Source organism: Heterodontus francisci, chromosome 5, assembly GCF_036365525.1.
Source record: "Heterodontus francisci isolate sHetFra1 chromosome 5, sHetFra1.hap1, whole genome shotgun sequence".
Taxonomy (NCBI): domain Eukaryota; kingdom Metazoa; phylum Chordata; class Chondrichthyes; order Heterodontiformes; family Heterodontidae; genus Heterodontus; species Heterodontus francisci.
In genome coordinates this window covers 23,562,979-23,577,464 of record NC_090375.1, presented here as the reverse complement: position 1 = coordinate 23,577,464, position 14,486 = coordinate 23,562,979, and the positions used below count along the sequence as shown (strand labels likewise).

Genomic DNA, 14,486 nt, shown 5'->3' with positions numbered 1-14,486 from the left:
TAAGCTTAAAATGCAATTTATGTTTTTTCTTTTTACACAGTGAACCAATATGTTTATAGCAAGGAATACAAATGGAACACTTTCAGGATCAGCAAAGACTCCCAAGAAACCCAGTTGTTAAATAAAGTTCTCTCTGCTTCAAAATGCCCTAACTTCCAGTGAAAGTTTGGTCTTGAGTTTGAACAGTGTAAACATTTTCTTTTCTCATGTCATCAAGCCTGAACAAAAGTGCCAATGATAAATTGGGGATAGTTGTTTACTGTGGAACTGGACATTACTCAGGTCCTGTTGGTAAATGCATTGTGCCCCGATTCAAGTTTTGCTGTCTCTCTATTCTGCCTCTTGACACTATCCTCACTTGATGTCCACGCATCACTGTTACAAGTGTTTCCATTTTTGTGTTAAAACTTGGGAATTTCTATTTTTAAAAACTGAAAAGAATTTCATGGACACTGAATCATCTGGACATTGCTGAACTTTGGGTGTTTTTTTTAAAAAAGGGTAAGGTGAACAATTGTTGACCAGTAAACAAGTACTGAAAACGTGATTTCAAGTAAACACCACAGGGGGTTTCAACCTGAAGGAATGGAAATGACAGACCACGATATAGGGCTGTCACAGGATTGTTGCTGGACTGTTTTGGGTTTTGCTCTTAACTGTTAAAAGCCAGCTTCTTTTATTGATGAAAGGAGTTCTTGGAGATCAGAATAACATCCAGGCCACTGTTATGTCTCTTTGAAGAATCCCTGCTCTTAAAAAGCCTGTATGAAGTTGTACTCTTGCTTCATGTACTTTGAAGACATCTTGAATGGTTGCAGAAACCTTGCATCTTTAAAAAGGACTTTGCATCGAATGTATGAGTACTGAAACTACTGTTATTGCACACGTGCAAGACCTAGGTGAAGCCTTCTGCAGTTGAATTTCTTTGAACGCCTACCCAGACTGTTCTTTAGCCTCACCTGGAAAGATTCCTAGTGGCAGCCAACTATTTGACTTTGCAACACCTCACCAAAACATAGGCCTTCCTTCCATATCTTTGCAGTCTAAGTTACTTTTTATTCCTTCCTATTCCTTTCTAACAGCTGTAAACAAAAATCCCTTTTTTCCCCCTGGTTAACCGGTTTTTGGATGTGTGTGCATGAGAGTTAGGATAAAACAAAGGCGCTTTAATATCTCAATTGGCATATATATTTACTTCATTATTGGTTCGACTTGATTTATAATAAACGGATAATTTTGTTCTTTTATTCAAGAAACCTGGTTGGTGTGCTTTATTCTGAGGGACAAAGAGTATCTAATTGGCTGTTTCGGTAAGTGGGAAAATGTATTGATATGTTGTGACCTGTGGAGAAGTGGGACTGTATTAACAGTGCACTCCTCCTGTCTCGGTCGTAACACGGTACAGCAGTCAGTGGACACTCGCATACTAAGAACCATGGGTGATGCTGTTAACACAGATTCAACTACTGTGTCACAAGCTTTTTTAAAACTAGTCACCAGCAGATCAGAATGAAACTGCAAATGAGTAAGTAATTAACATATATACACAGGTACATTGCAGGCTCTTAACTTCTAGAGCAAAAAGAATTATAAGCCTGTTACATGCCTTCGCAGCTGCTGTCGTGCCAGCTCATCTCCACAAAAGAAGCAAATTGTACAAAGCGGTGCTGAATCCATTTTACAGTGAAGGTACTCTCTTAAAGTGGAGTGGCAGGTTACTGTAATTGTCTAAGAAACAGAAATTTACATACAGATGGATCAAGACCAAAAGTTATTTTACACTACGACAAAAGCAAAACACTGAATGCTAGAAATCTAATAAAAACAGAAAATGTCTGAAATGATAGTTCAGGCAGGACCTGTGGAGATAAACAGTTAACATTTCAAGTTGATGACCTTTCATCAGAACTGGAAAACGTTAAGATGCAACAGATTTTAAGTAACTACACAGGCAGGGAAAGTGAGGAGGGGAGGAAAGAACAAACACGAGGGAACCTGTTGACAAGGGTGGAGCTGTTGTTGTCTGGCAAACCAACCTCTACCTAGCAGAGAATGGCAACTCTGCGAAACTACCTCCTACCTCTGAGCATCAAGCCACCCTCTCCAGGTCTGTCACTGACCTCATCTCCTCAGGAGATCTTCCCTCCACAGCCTCCAACCTCAATCAGCCCGCTTCTACATCCTTCCCCAGATAGGACTGTCCTGGTAGATCTATCGTTTCAGCCTGTTCCTGCCCCACTGAACTGATTTCTTCCGTTCGCAACTCTACTTTTCTCCCCTTGTCCAGTCTCTTCCCACCTAGATACGTGACTCCTCAGATGCCCTCCCTCACTTTTACTATTTTCAGTTTCCTTACCCTAACCTTCAAGAATTGATCAATCTACACCTCCAGCCCCAACCAAGGCAGTCTGAGGGCTCTCTGCTTTTTCCTTGAACAGAGGCCCAACCAGTCCCCAACCACCAATACCCTCCCATGCCTGGCTGAATTTGTTCTCACATTGGTGGCACAGTGGTTAGCACCACAGCCTCACAGCTCCAGCGACATGGGTTCAGTTCTGGGTACTGCCTGTGTGGAGTTTGCAAGTTCTCCCTGTGACCGTGTGGGTTTCCGTCGGGTGCTCCGGTTTCCTCCCACAGCCAAAGACTTGCAGGTTGATAGGTAAATTGGCCATTGTAAATTGCCCCTAGTGTAGGTAGGTGGTAGGAGAAAGGTGTGGATGTGGTAGGGAATATGGGGTTAATGTAGTATTCGTATAAATGGGTGGTTGTTGGTCGGCACAGACTCGGTGGGCCGAAGGGCCTGTTTCAGTGCTGTATCTCTAAAAATAAACATCTCCTTTAACTCCACCCATCTCCTGCAAATAAAATGCTGCTAATGGGTACCCATATGGGCCCTAGTTATGCCTGCCTTATTGTGTTTTACCTATAACATTCCTTGTTCCAGTCCTACTCAGGCCCCCTTCCTCATCTCTTTTTCCAGTACACTGATGACTATATTGGTGCAGTATACAGCTCCCGCCCTAAACTGGAAAATTTCATCAACTTTACTTCCAATTTCCTTCTCACCTTCATATTATCCATCTCAGGCTCCTTCCTTTTGCAATTTCTCTGTATCCATTTCTGGGGAGAGTCGGTCAACAAATGTTCACTACAAGTCCACTGACTCCCACAGCTACCTCAACTACACTTCCTCTAAGGACTCCATTTCATTCTCCTAGTTTCTGCGTCTCTGTCACATCTGTTTTAATAATTATTGTTATTCTTTCAGGGGATGAGGGTGTTGTTGGTAGAACAGAAGAACTAGGAGAAGGAGACCATATGGCCCATCGAGCCTGCTCCACCATTCAATACGATCATGGCTGATCTTGGGCTTCAATTCCACTTTCCTGCCCGCTCCTCATACCCCTTGATTCGCTGGGAGACCAAAAATCTATCTATCCCAGCCTTAAATGTATTCAATGATAAAATAGCCACCACCCTCTGGGGTAGAAAATTCAAAAGATTCACAACCCTTTGAGTGTAGTAATTTCTCATCTCAGTCCTGAACAATTGGCCCTTCATCCTGAGACTGTGCCCCTGCGTTGTAAGCAGGCCAGCATTTGTTGCCCATCCCCAATTGCCCTTGAACTTGAGTGGCTTGCTAGACCATTTCAGAGGGCAGTTGAGAGCAGTTAAGAGTCAATCACATTGCTGTGGGTCTGGAGTCACATGTAGGCCATACCATGTAAGGACGACAGATTTCCTTCCCTAAACGACTTTAGTGAACCAAATGTGTTTTTATGACAATTGATGATAGCTTATGACACCATTACTGAGATTAGCTTTCAATTCCAGATTTTTCTTTTATTAATTGAATTTAAATTCCAGCAGCTGTCATGATGGGATTTGAACCAGTGTCTCCAAGGTATCAGCCCATGCCTCTGAATTACTAGTCTAGGGACATTTACACGACCATCTTCTTGATGATGCAAGCTTCCTTATCTGCACTTCCGATAGGTCTTTTGTCCTCAACCAAGGACTCCCCCCACCCTGGTTGATAGGGCACTCAACCATGTCAGTCCCATTCCCCAGATTTCTGCTCTCGCCCCTTTCCCTCCCTCCCAAAACCAGGATAGAGTTCGCCTTATCCTCACCTTTTCCCCGCCATCTCCAAACATACCTTCCCCTTCCCTTTCAGCATTCCAAATGGATTGTTCCCTTTTGAATACCCTAGTCCACTCCTCAATCACTCCAACATCCCCTCCCTTTCCCACAGCACCTTTCTATACAAGCGCAGAAGATGCAACACCTGTCCTTTTACCACCTCTCGTCACCATCCAAGGCCCCAAACACTACCGCCAGGAGAAACAGCAACTTACATGTACTTTAAATTTAGTATACTGCATTTGCTGCTCTCAATGCGATCTGCTCTACACCAGGGAGACTAAAAGCAGATTTGCTGACAGCTTTGCTGAACATCTCCTTTCAGTCCGCAAGCATGACCCCGAGCTTCCGGTCGTCTGTCGGTTTTAATTCTCCAAATTGCTCTCAAGTTGACCTTTCTGTCCTCGGCCTCCTGCAGTGCTCCAATGAAGCTCAACTTAGGCTCGAGTAATAGTACCTCGACTTTCGATTAAGTACATTACAGACTGAATTAAGCAATTTCAGAATGCAACCTCTGACCTATTTTGATTCATTTTTCTTTGCATATCATGGTTTTAACTCATTCTTTTCTTGTTTTTGCTTTCAGACAGCAGCTGTTCATCAATCTGCCATTCACATCTCCTTCAGAGGCATCTTTTGTTTCTTCATTTGTCCCATTACCACTCCCTTTGGCCTTGCACCACCAACTCTTATTTAATCTATCCTGTCTTCCACCCCATCACAGACCTTCTTTGTTATTTTTCTTAACTTCCCTCCCTTTCACTTGCTGAAAACCCATTACATTTCTAACTTCTTCCAATTCTGATAAAAAGTCACTGACCTGAAATGTTACATCTAGTGTCAGAGTCATACAGCTTAGAAACAGGCCCTTCGGCCCACTGCGTCCATGCCTACCATAATGCCCATCTATACTAATCCCACCTGCCTGCATTAATTCCATATCCCTCTATGCCTTGCTCATTCAAGTACCTTTTCAGATGCCTCTTAAATGTTGCTACTGTTCCTGCCTCCACCACCTCCTCTGGCAGCGCATTCCAGATACCCACTATTCTTTGTGTGAAAAATTTACCCCTTTGATCCCCTTTAAACCTCCTCCCTCTCACCTTAAATCTATGCCCTCTAGTTTTAGTCATCCCTACCATGGGAAACAGACTCTGGCTATCTCCCCTATCTATGTCTCTCAATTTTATATACCTCTATCATGTCCCCTCTCAGCCTCCTTCACTCCAGGGAAAACAGACCCAGCCTATCCAATCTCTCTTCATAACTCAAGCCCTCCAAACCAGGCAACATCCTTCTGAATCTTTTCTGCATCCTCTCTAGCTTAATCACATCTTTCCTGTAGTGCGGCGACCAGAACTGCACACAGTACTCCAAATGCGGCCTAACCAATGTTACCTACAACTGTAACATGACGTCCCAACTCTTGTACTCAATGCCTCGGCCGATGAAGGCAAGCATGCCATATGCCTTCTTCACCACCCTGTCTACCTGTGTTGCCACTTTCAGGGAACTATGTACTTGCACCCCAAGGTCTCTCTGCTCAACAACACTCCCCAGGGCTCTGCCATTCACTGTATATGTCCTACCCTGGTTTAACTTCCCAAAATGCATCACTTCACACTTGTCTGTGTTAAATTCCATTTGCCAATCACTTGCCCACTTTCCCAGTTTATCCATATCCTGTTGTAACCTTAGACAACCTTCTTCACTGTCCACTATACCACCAATTTTGGTGTCATCTGCAAACTTACTAATCATGCCCCTTACATTCACATCCAAGTCATTAACATATATGACAAACAACAGAGGGCCCAGCACCGATCCCTGCGGCACACCACTGGTCACCAGCCTCCAATCTGAAAAACAACCCTCCACTACCACCCTCTGCCTCCTATCACCAAGCCAGTTTAGTATCCAATTTGCTAGCTTACCCTGGATCCCATGTGTTCGAACCTTCTGGACCAGTCTACCATGCGGGACCTTGTCAAAGGCCTTGCTAAAGTCCATGTAGACAACGTCCATCACCCTGCCCTCGTCAATCCTCTTGGTAACCTCCTCATAAACTGAAATTTGAAAGACATGATTTCCCACGCACAAAGCAATGCTGACTATCCCTAATCAGACCTTGCCTTTCCAAATGCATATAAATCCTGTCTCTCAGAATCCCTTCCAATATCTTTCCCACCATTGATGGAAGGCTCACCAGCCTGTAGTTTCCTGGCTTATCCCTGCTGCCCTTCTTAAATAAAGGCACAACACAAGCTATCCTCCAGTCTTTCAGTACCTCACCCGTGGCTAATGCTGATACAAAAATCTCTCCCAAGGCCCCAGCAATCTCCTCCCTTGCTTCCCATAGCATCCCAGGATACACCTGGTCAGGCCCTGGGGATTTATCCACCTTAATGCGCTTCAAAACCTCCAACACCTCCTTCTTTGTAATGTTGATACGCTCCAAGATATCGCTGTTTCCTCCCTTGAACTCACTAGCTTCCAAGACCTTCTCCATGGTAAATACAGACGAGAAGTATTCATTTAAGACCTCGCCCATTTCCCATGGCTCCACACAGATTACCACACTGATCCTCAAGGGGACCTACTCTCTCCCTAGCTACCCTTTTACTTTTAAAATACTTATAGAATCTTTTAGGATGTGCTTTTATCTTATCTTCCAGGGAAATCTCATGGCCCCTTTTCGCCGTCCTAATTTCCTGAAGTGTACTCCTGCATCCCCTACAATCCTCGAGGGACTCGCTTGATCCCAGCTGCCTATACCTGACGTATGCCTCCTTCTTTGTCCTGACCAGACTCTCAATATTCCTGGTCAACCAAGGTTCCCTAAACTTGCCAGCCTTGCCCTTCCATCTAACAGGAACATTCCGGCCCTGAATTCTTCCTATCTCACTTTTAAAAGCCTCCCACTTGCCAGACGGCCCTTTACCTGTAAGCAGCCTCTCCCATTCAACTTTTGAGAGTTCCTGTCTAATGCCATCGAAATTAGCCTTCCCCCAATTTAGGACTTCAACCTGAGAACCAGTCCTATCCTTTTCCATAACTATCTTGAAGCTAATAGAGTTATGGTCACTGGTCCCAAAGTGCTCCCCCACTGACACATCAACCACCTGCCCATCCTCATTTCTCAAGAGGAGGTTGAGTGTAGCCCCTTCTCTAGTAGGGCCATCCACACACTGCTTCAGAGAACTATCCTGGACACACTCAAATTCTTCCCCATCTGATCCCTTAGCACTAAGGCAGTCCCAGTCAGTCTTAGGGAAGTTAAAATCACCTATTACAATCCTATAATTCCTACACCTATCTGTGATTTCCCTACATATATTCTCCTCCAATTCCCTCTGACTATTGGGGGGCCTACAGTATAATCCCAAAGCGATCACCCCTTTCTTATTTCTAAGTTCTACCCATTAGGCCTCGCTCGACGTTCCCCCCGGGATATCCTCTCTAAGTACTGCCATGATGTTCTCCCTAATCAATAGCGCAACGCTCCCTCCTCTCTTACCTCCACCTCTGTCACGCCGGAAGCATCGATACCCTGGAACATAGAGCTGCCAGTCCTGCCCATCCCTCAACCACGTTTCTATAATAGCAATATCACAATCCCATGTACCGATCCATGCTCGGAGTTCATCTGCCTTACCTGTAAGGCTTCTTGCATTAAAATAAATGCAGTTCAGCCTCCCAGAACTGCCAAGCTCCCTGTCCTGCCCGGCCTGCCTACTGGACTTGCTTGCTTTAACTCCACAAATACTGCCAGACCTGCTGAGTATTTCCAGATTTTTAAAAAAAAATTTGTTCATGGGATGTGAGCATCACTGGCAAAGCCAGCATTTATTGCCTATCCCGAATTGCCCTCGAAAAGGTGGTGGTGAGCCGCCTTCTTGAACCACTTCAGTCTATGTGGTGTAGGTACACCCTCAGTGCTGTCAAGAATGTTCCAGATTTTTGAACTAGCAACAGTGAATGAATAGCGATATAGTTCCATGTCAGGATGCTGCGGAGCTTGGAAGGGAACTTACAGATGATGTTTCCATACATCTGCTGCCCTTGTCCTTCAAGATGGTTGAAGTCACTGTAGAAGGACGCCTTGCTGAGTTGCTGCACTGCATCTTGTAGATGGTACACCCTGCTGCCACAGTGCACTGACGATTGAGGGAGTGAATGCTTAAGGTGGTGGATAGGGTGATCAAGCAGGCTGTATTGTCTTGGACGGTGTCGAGCGTCTTGAGTGCTGTTGCAGCTGCATTCATCCAGGCAAGTGGAGAGTATTCCATCACACTCCTGACTTGTACATTATAGATGGTGAACAGGCTTTGGGGAGTCAGGTGGTCAGTTATTTGCTGTAGACTTCCCAGCCTCTGAACTGCTCTTGTAGCCACAGTATTTACATGGCTGGTCCAGTTCAGTTTCTGGTCAATGGTAACCCCCAGTATGTTGACGATGGGAGATTCAATGATGCTAATGCTGTTGAACGTCAACGGGAGATGGTTAGATTCTCTATTGTTGGAGATGGTCACTGCCTGGGGCTTGTGTGGCGTGAATGTTATTTGCCACTTAACAGTCCAAACCTTGCTGCACGCAGGCACAGATGCTTCAGTATCTGAGGAGTTGCGAATGGAACGGAACACTGTGCAATCAGCAAGCATCCCCACTTATGACATTATGATAGCGTTAACAGCTGGTTAAGGCTACTCAAACTGACTTAATATGGGATTACAGCCAGCACAGATTTTCGTTGCATAGGATTCAAACTTAGAACCCAGGAGTGAAAAACCTTAGATACTATATTAAGAGGAACCTTTGAAGTTGGAGTGTGGTTTAGTCACCGCAACAAAACAGAAGTAGTTAATCAATAATCATTTCTGTAAGTGACTTTGTCACTATGTAAGCAAAATACAGTAGTAATTTTGCACATGGCAAGGTCCCACAAAAATCACATTATTAACAAGACAATTCATTTTTGGTCGCATTAAATTGAGGAAACTTAAGCAAGGTACTGTCGAAGCTGGAAATCTGAACAGAAAATGTTAGTAACAAACACTCATTGGGAGAGCATCCTCCTCTCCTTCAAATAGTGCTTTGGGACCTTTTACAATCAGGAAATAACTGATAGAGCACTTGTATAATTTATCATTTCAAATACAGGACCTCTGACAATGTAGCACTCGCGTAGCACTGCACGTAAAGTCTGGACATGCTCAGAATATCTGCTCCCTTCAAAGGGGATCTGGTTATAACTAAGACAAATGACAAGTAAACACAAGAGTTGTTCCTGAATTTGTAATGAAGTAGCCAAGCAGTATACAGATGCATGGTGCTACATATCAAGTCTGGCAGCGAGAAGTGTACAAATGTCACAATGATCTCATATATTCAGTTGTGAAATAACTTTAGTTTAATCATCCTCAAGACCCCAACAGACTGACATTAGTCTTGCTCCATAAAGCAACACTAAAATCAACAACATATAATCCAGGTTTACTGCAAATGATTTGCTATATGAAATCGTTAGCATTATTCAAAATTATGACCTTGTCCAAATGGATGATCTCCAAGATTGCAAGTCCAGTGTGTTAATCTAATCTATTGAAGTACATAATTTATCTCACATTACATAAAGCAACTTAACACAAAGATCACTGTATACGATTTTATTTTGTCTGCCATAATCCTGGACCACCCAGGAGGTTAGTAAACAAAATTAGAGCATATGGGATTGGGGGTAACATACTGATATGGATTGAGAATTGATCAACAGACAGAAAACAGTAGGAATAAACTGGTCATTCTCAGGATGGCAGGCTGTCACAAGTGGGGTACCGCAAGGATCAGTGCTGGGGCCACAGCTGTTGACAATCTACATAAATGATTTGGATGTGGGGACCAAATGTAATATTTCTAAGTTTGCGGATGACACAAAACTAGGTGGGAATCTAAGTTGTGAGGAGGATGCAAGGAGACATCAAGGGGACTTGGACAGGCTAAGTGAAAGGGTAAGAACATGGCAGATAGAATATAATGTGAATAAGTATGAAGTTATCCACTTTGGCAGATTAAACAGAAAGACAAAGTATTTCTTAAATGGAGAGAGGTTGAGAAGTGTTGATGTCCAAAGGGACCTGGGTGCCCTTGTTCATGAGTAACTAAAAGCTAGCATGCAGATGCAGCAAGCAAAGGGTATGTTGTCCTTCATCGAAAGGGGTTTTGAGTACAGGAGTCAAAATATCTTGCTGCAATTGTACAGAAACTTGGTGAGACCGCACTTGGAGTACTGTGTATAGTTTTGGTCTCCTCTAAGGAAGGATATACTTGCCATGGAGGGAGTGCAACGAAGGTTCACCAGACTAATCTCTGGGATGACAGCATTGTTTTGTGAGGAGAGATTACAGAAACTGGGCCTTTATTTTGTAGAGTTTCGCAGAATGAGAAGTGATCTCATTGAAACATACAAAATTCTTAACGGGTGTGGCAGGGTGATGCAGATTGGATGTTTCCCCTGGCTGGTGAGTCTAGAACCAGCGGACAGTCTCAGAATAAGGGTTAAGGTCATTTAAGACTGAGAGGAGGAGGAATTTCATCACTGAGGGTGGTGAATATTTGGAATTCTCTACCCCAGAGGGCTGTGGAATCTCAATCATTGAGCAAGAGAGAAATCGATGGATATCTGGATACTAATGACATCAAGGGAGGGAATAGCACAGGACAGCAGTTTTGAAGTACATGATCAGCCATGATCTAATTGAGTGGTGGAGCTGAATGGCCTACTCCTGCTCCTATGTTCCTAGACTTATGTGAGCGACCATTTCCACTCAGTGCCTTTTTGGCATTATCTTCTTCATTTTATACTTTCAGCTACACTATGTCCTCAACAGGAAATTATGATCTGGGCTGGCTGATAGGAAACAGCCTTAGTACACCAAAACAGTAGCAAACCCATCCAGGAGGATTTAAACTCAGACTAGTTTGCAGCCAAATAGGGACATTTTAACTGATCTAATGCAAGTGTGTTTTTTCTCATTCTTCAATTAAAAATTTGCAACTTCAAATTCAAAGTGTCACCTATAAGGGAAACACCCAGCTAAACTATCCCTTGAAGACATTTACATCCTGAGCCATGAAGTAATTTCTTTTAACTCTGCCACGTGTACACATGATTGCCACTTAGGCTTGACCCTTAGATCCTTGCATGAGACCATCTTATGACCCTAAATAGCAGCCAAAGCTTATCCAATAATAAAATATCACACTATTCCAAGCCACACAGCAACATAAGTTCAGCAAAGTGCTTTATATCGGGAGGTTGAACTTCAAAAAACAATCACAACTCAGTTAAGTAATGGCATCTTACTTATCGGAGGAAAAAACCTTGCTTCTTGGAGTAAGTTCAATCTCCACATACAAACTTAATTTCTTCCATCCTCACAGTAACTTGCTTAGAGATAGAGATGCTTTTAATTTTGAGGATATTAATAGTTCTCAAGCAACAGACCCTAATGAGTCTGTATGTCTGTATAATGTCAGTATACAGGAGATCTACTGGTGATAAAATCAGGGAGAATTATGAAAAGTTGAAACTTTGAAAATAAGAAATGGTGGAAAGTATCAAGTATTGGATAAAAATATACAAAACACAATTCAAGCCATACCACAACGGAAAAAGATGGTCAATATGCTGGGAATTTTGTATGTGAAGGCTGAACTTCTTTTTCCACAGAATGAGAAAGACCAGAGCTCTGGTAAGCAATCCAAACATTTTAATTCTGAAGTCCATCATTGCTGTACAAACTACTGCAGGCAAGTCAAGTCTGAGAACCTGCACCTTCAGAGCAGCTTGGCACCTGCAATGCTACAAGTGTTATCGCCCAAGTAGGTAACTCATGATAATAATGCATTGGCAAAGGATGGAAATTGCCTAAAACATCCACGAGAATAACCAAGCTGCTTGCTTTGAGACATGTTCACAGCCATAAGTGGAGCTTAAGCTCAAGATCTAACCCAAAACAATGCCTGGCTCTATCTCTAAGCAAGTTACTGAGAGGATGGAAGGAATTAAGTTTGTATGTGGAGATTGAACTTACTCCAAGAAGCAAGGTTTTTTTCCTCCAATAATTAAGATGCCATTACTTAACTGAGTTGTGATTGCTTTTTGAAGTTCAACCTCCCGACATAAAGCATTTTGCTGAAGCTCGAAACAAGATCAAGAAACCGTATCTTCGAATGTTCCCCTTCAAACATTGGACAGAGGGAATTCCTATTCGTATGCCTTAATCTCTCACATATAACTTTGCTTTTAAACTTAAAAATAGTTTCAATGAAAGCTGATCAGTAACATCAGAAAGTGATCAATTATCTTAATTAGTTATTGTTGTTCTTTACTATACACTATCTTACCTCTCGAGTCCGTTCCTTGAGTACAAATTGGGCCGGAGAAACATTTATAACATTGCTAGTCATAAAAGTTTTCATCTGTGAATCTGTGAAACAAGCTGCCTTAACATAAGCAGCCCGAGAGCCTGTATTTCTCATACAGAAAGTGATCTTGCTCACTTTGTCTGGTGTGATATCATTTAAATTCACCACATATCTGTCTGATAGCTTATTAACATCTTCCAATATAATGTTGCTTGTTCCTCCATAACCTGAAAGTGGAACCTGAGGGAAAAAGAAACTTGAAAATTGACATTTTAAAACTTGAATAGCTTTTGTAAGAAACACACAATTAGTTTCAGCTTATTGGTTGCTTGCAGAGTCTACAAGACAATTACAATCTTGTCCAGTCTTTTGGTCAGATTTCCTGGAAGTCACATGGGCCATCTGCATAATGCAGGAAACAGTTACTAGTCAAAGGATCTTTACTTAGAATTAAAGTTCATGAATACAAATTAGTATTAGAGGACTGCTATAGTTTCTGCTCTGTTCACATATGCTATCGAACATATTTATTTCCATCTTATCCCAATAACCTTCTTAGACATTTTATGGTCTACTTTTTGTACGAAATAACAGATCAAGTTTTGCTAGAGAAAAAAAAAATCAGGTGTTAGGAAATAGATTAAGCAGGACACTAGAGGTAGTAAGCTCAAGATTACGACCAATGTCATATACTACCCAATACAGGAACAGATCCATTAGGGAAATAAATTCATGGCTTGAGACACATCAGATTCTGGAGCACTCTGACCAACACAAATCAGATGATCTATATCTGAATCAAGCTGGGGCCAATAACCTTGTAGAATGGATAACAGAAACTGTAAAGAAGCCTTTAATAGAGAGAAATAGCCATTCATTGGCTTTTATGTTTTATGTCATGAAATGGAACTAACACATGGTTGTTTAAATAACTGGCTTATAAGGAAAGGCATCTCCTTACCTCCCTGGTTTTTCATTCATTAAAAACACACATTTGGTCAAGCCATTATATAGCTTTGATATAGAATACATAAAGGAGACACACTGGAGCTCTTGATATGGTTGCGAACATGTCTGCAACACTGCTCTGTTTGGGGATCAAGGTAATTTGTCAACAGTTCCTCTAGTTTGATTATCAGGAGTTATCTTCAAGCCTGTCTCCAACAACGGGATCTTGTGGGTTTGGCTTTTTAACCACGTGGAGCTTTGGATGGGAAGGATGCGCCTTGTTGTAGGGAAAGTAATTTAAGATGTTGTGCACCAAAGACCAAATCCATATCAATGATTGGTCCATTTTACAGCATTCCTTGTGTTTTAGTTTTAATTAAGCAATTTCTTAATACTCTAAGAAATGGGAACCCTTTAAGAAATACCTCCCAGAGTAATATAGAATTCTTATAGAAACAATCGGCATAGTATGAAACAGAACCACAGAAGAGCTCTTTTATTTTCTTGCTCAAAAGGGACAGAGAAGCAGTTGCTAAGACCAGGGTCACCACAGGTGTAAACTAGATAGGGGAAGAACAGTATGACATTCCCAAGAATGTCATATAGAAGCCACTAAACACCATAAACATTCCTAAGCTGATACAAGGGACTCTTCTAGCATCCTGTGTACCCTCTTATCTATACAAATGCCTAATGAAAGCTAACATTTGGCCTCCAGCATGAAGTAAACTGAAAGATGACCTCGAGCTGAAGTGAAGGACATGGGGGAGGTGATGAGCCCGACGCCTCAGGTACCTGTCTTGTATTAATTGGTTCGAAGGGTTCAAACAAGTGATTGACATAGGGGTCAATTACCAACGCCTATAAATGAAGTATATAAACAAGTGCACGGGATGGAAACAGTCAGTATTTGAAGGGGATGTTTCCGAAGCTCGGCTTTGGCGAAACAACATGGATAGCTTGAGAAG

At 42.4% G+C, this 14,486-nt stretch overlaps 1 protein-coding gene across 3 annotated transcripts in view; it reads right to left on the bottom strand.

Annotated features, from left to right (window-relative positions):
- The window catches only part of cep192 (centrosomal protein 192), a 239,969-nt gene that overhangs the window by 55,455 nt on the left and 170,028 nt on the right, over positions 1-14,486 (bottom strand). For all 3 annotated transcript variants that reach the window (XM_068031195.1, XM_068031194.1, XM_068031193.1), the window contains exons 32-33: positions 12,550-12,810; positions 1,607-1,728 (exon numbers count right to left, since the gene is read on the bottom strand). In XM_068031195.1, coding sequence (XP_067887296.1) covers positions 1,607-1,728; positions 12,550-12,810 — 383 coding nt within the window. The remainder of the gene's footprint in view (positions 1-1,606; positions 1,729-12,549; positions 12,811-14,486) is intronic.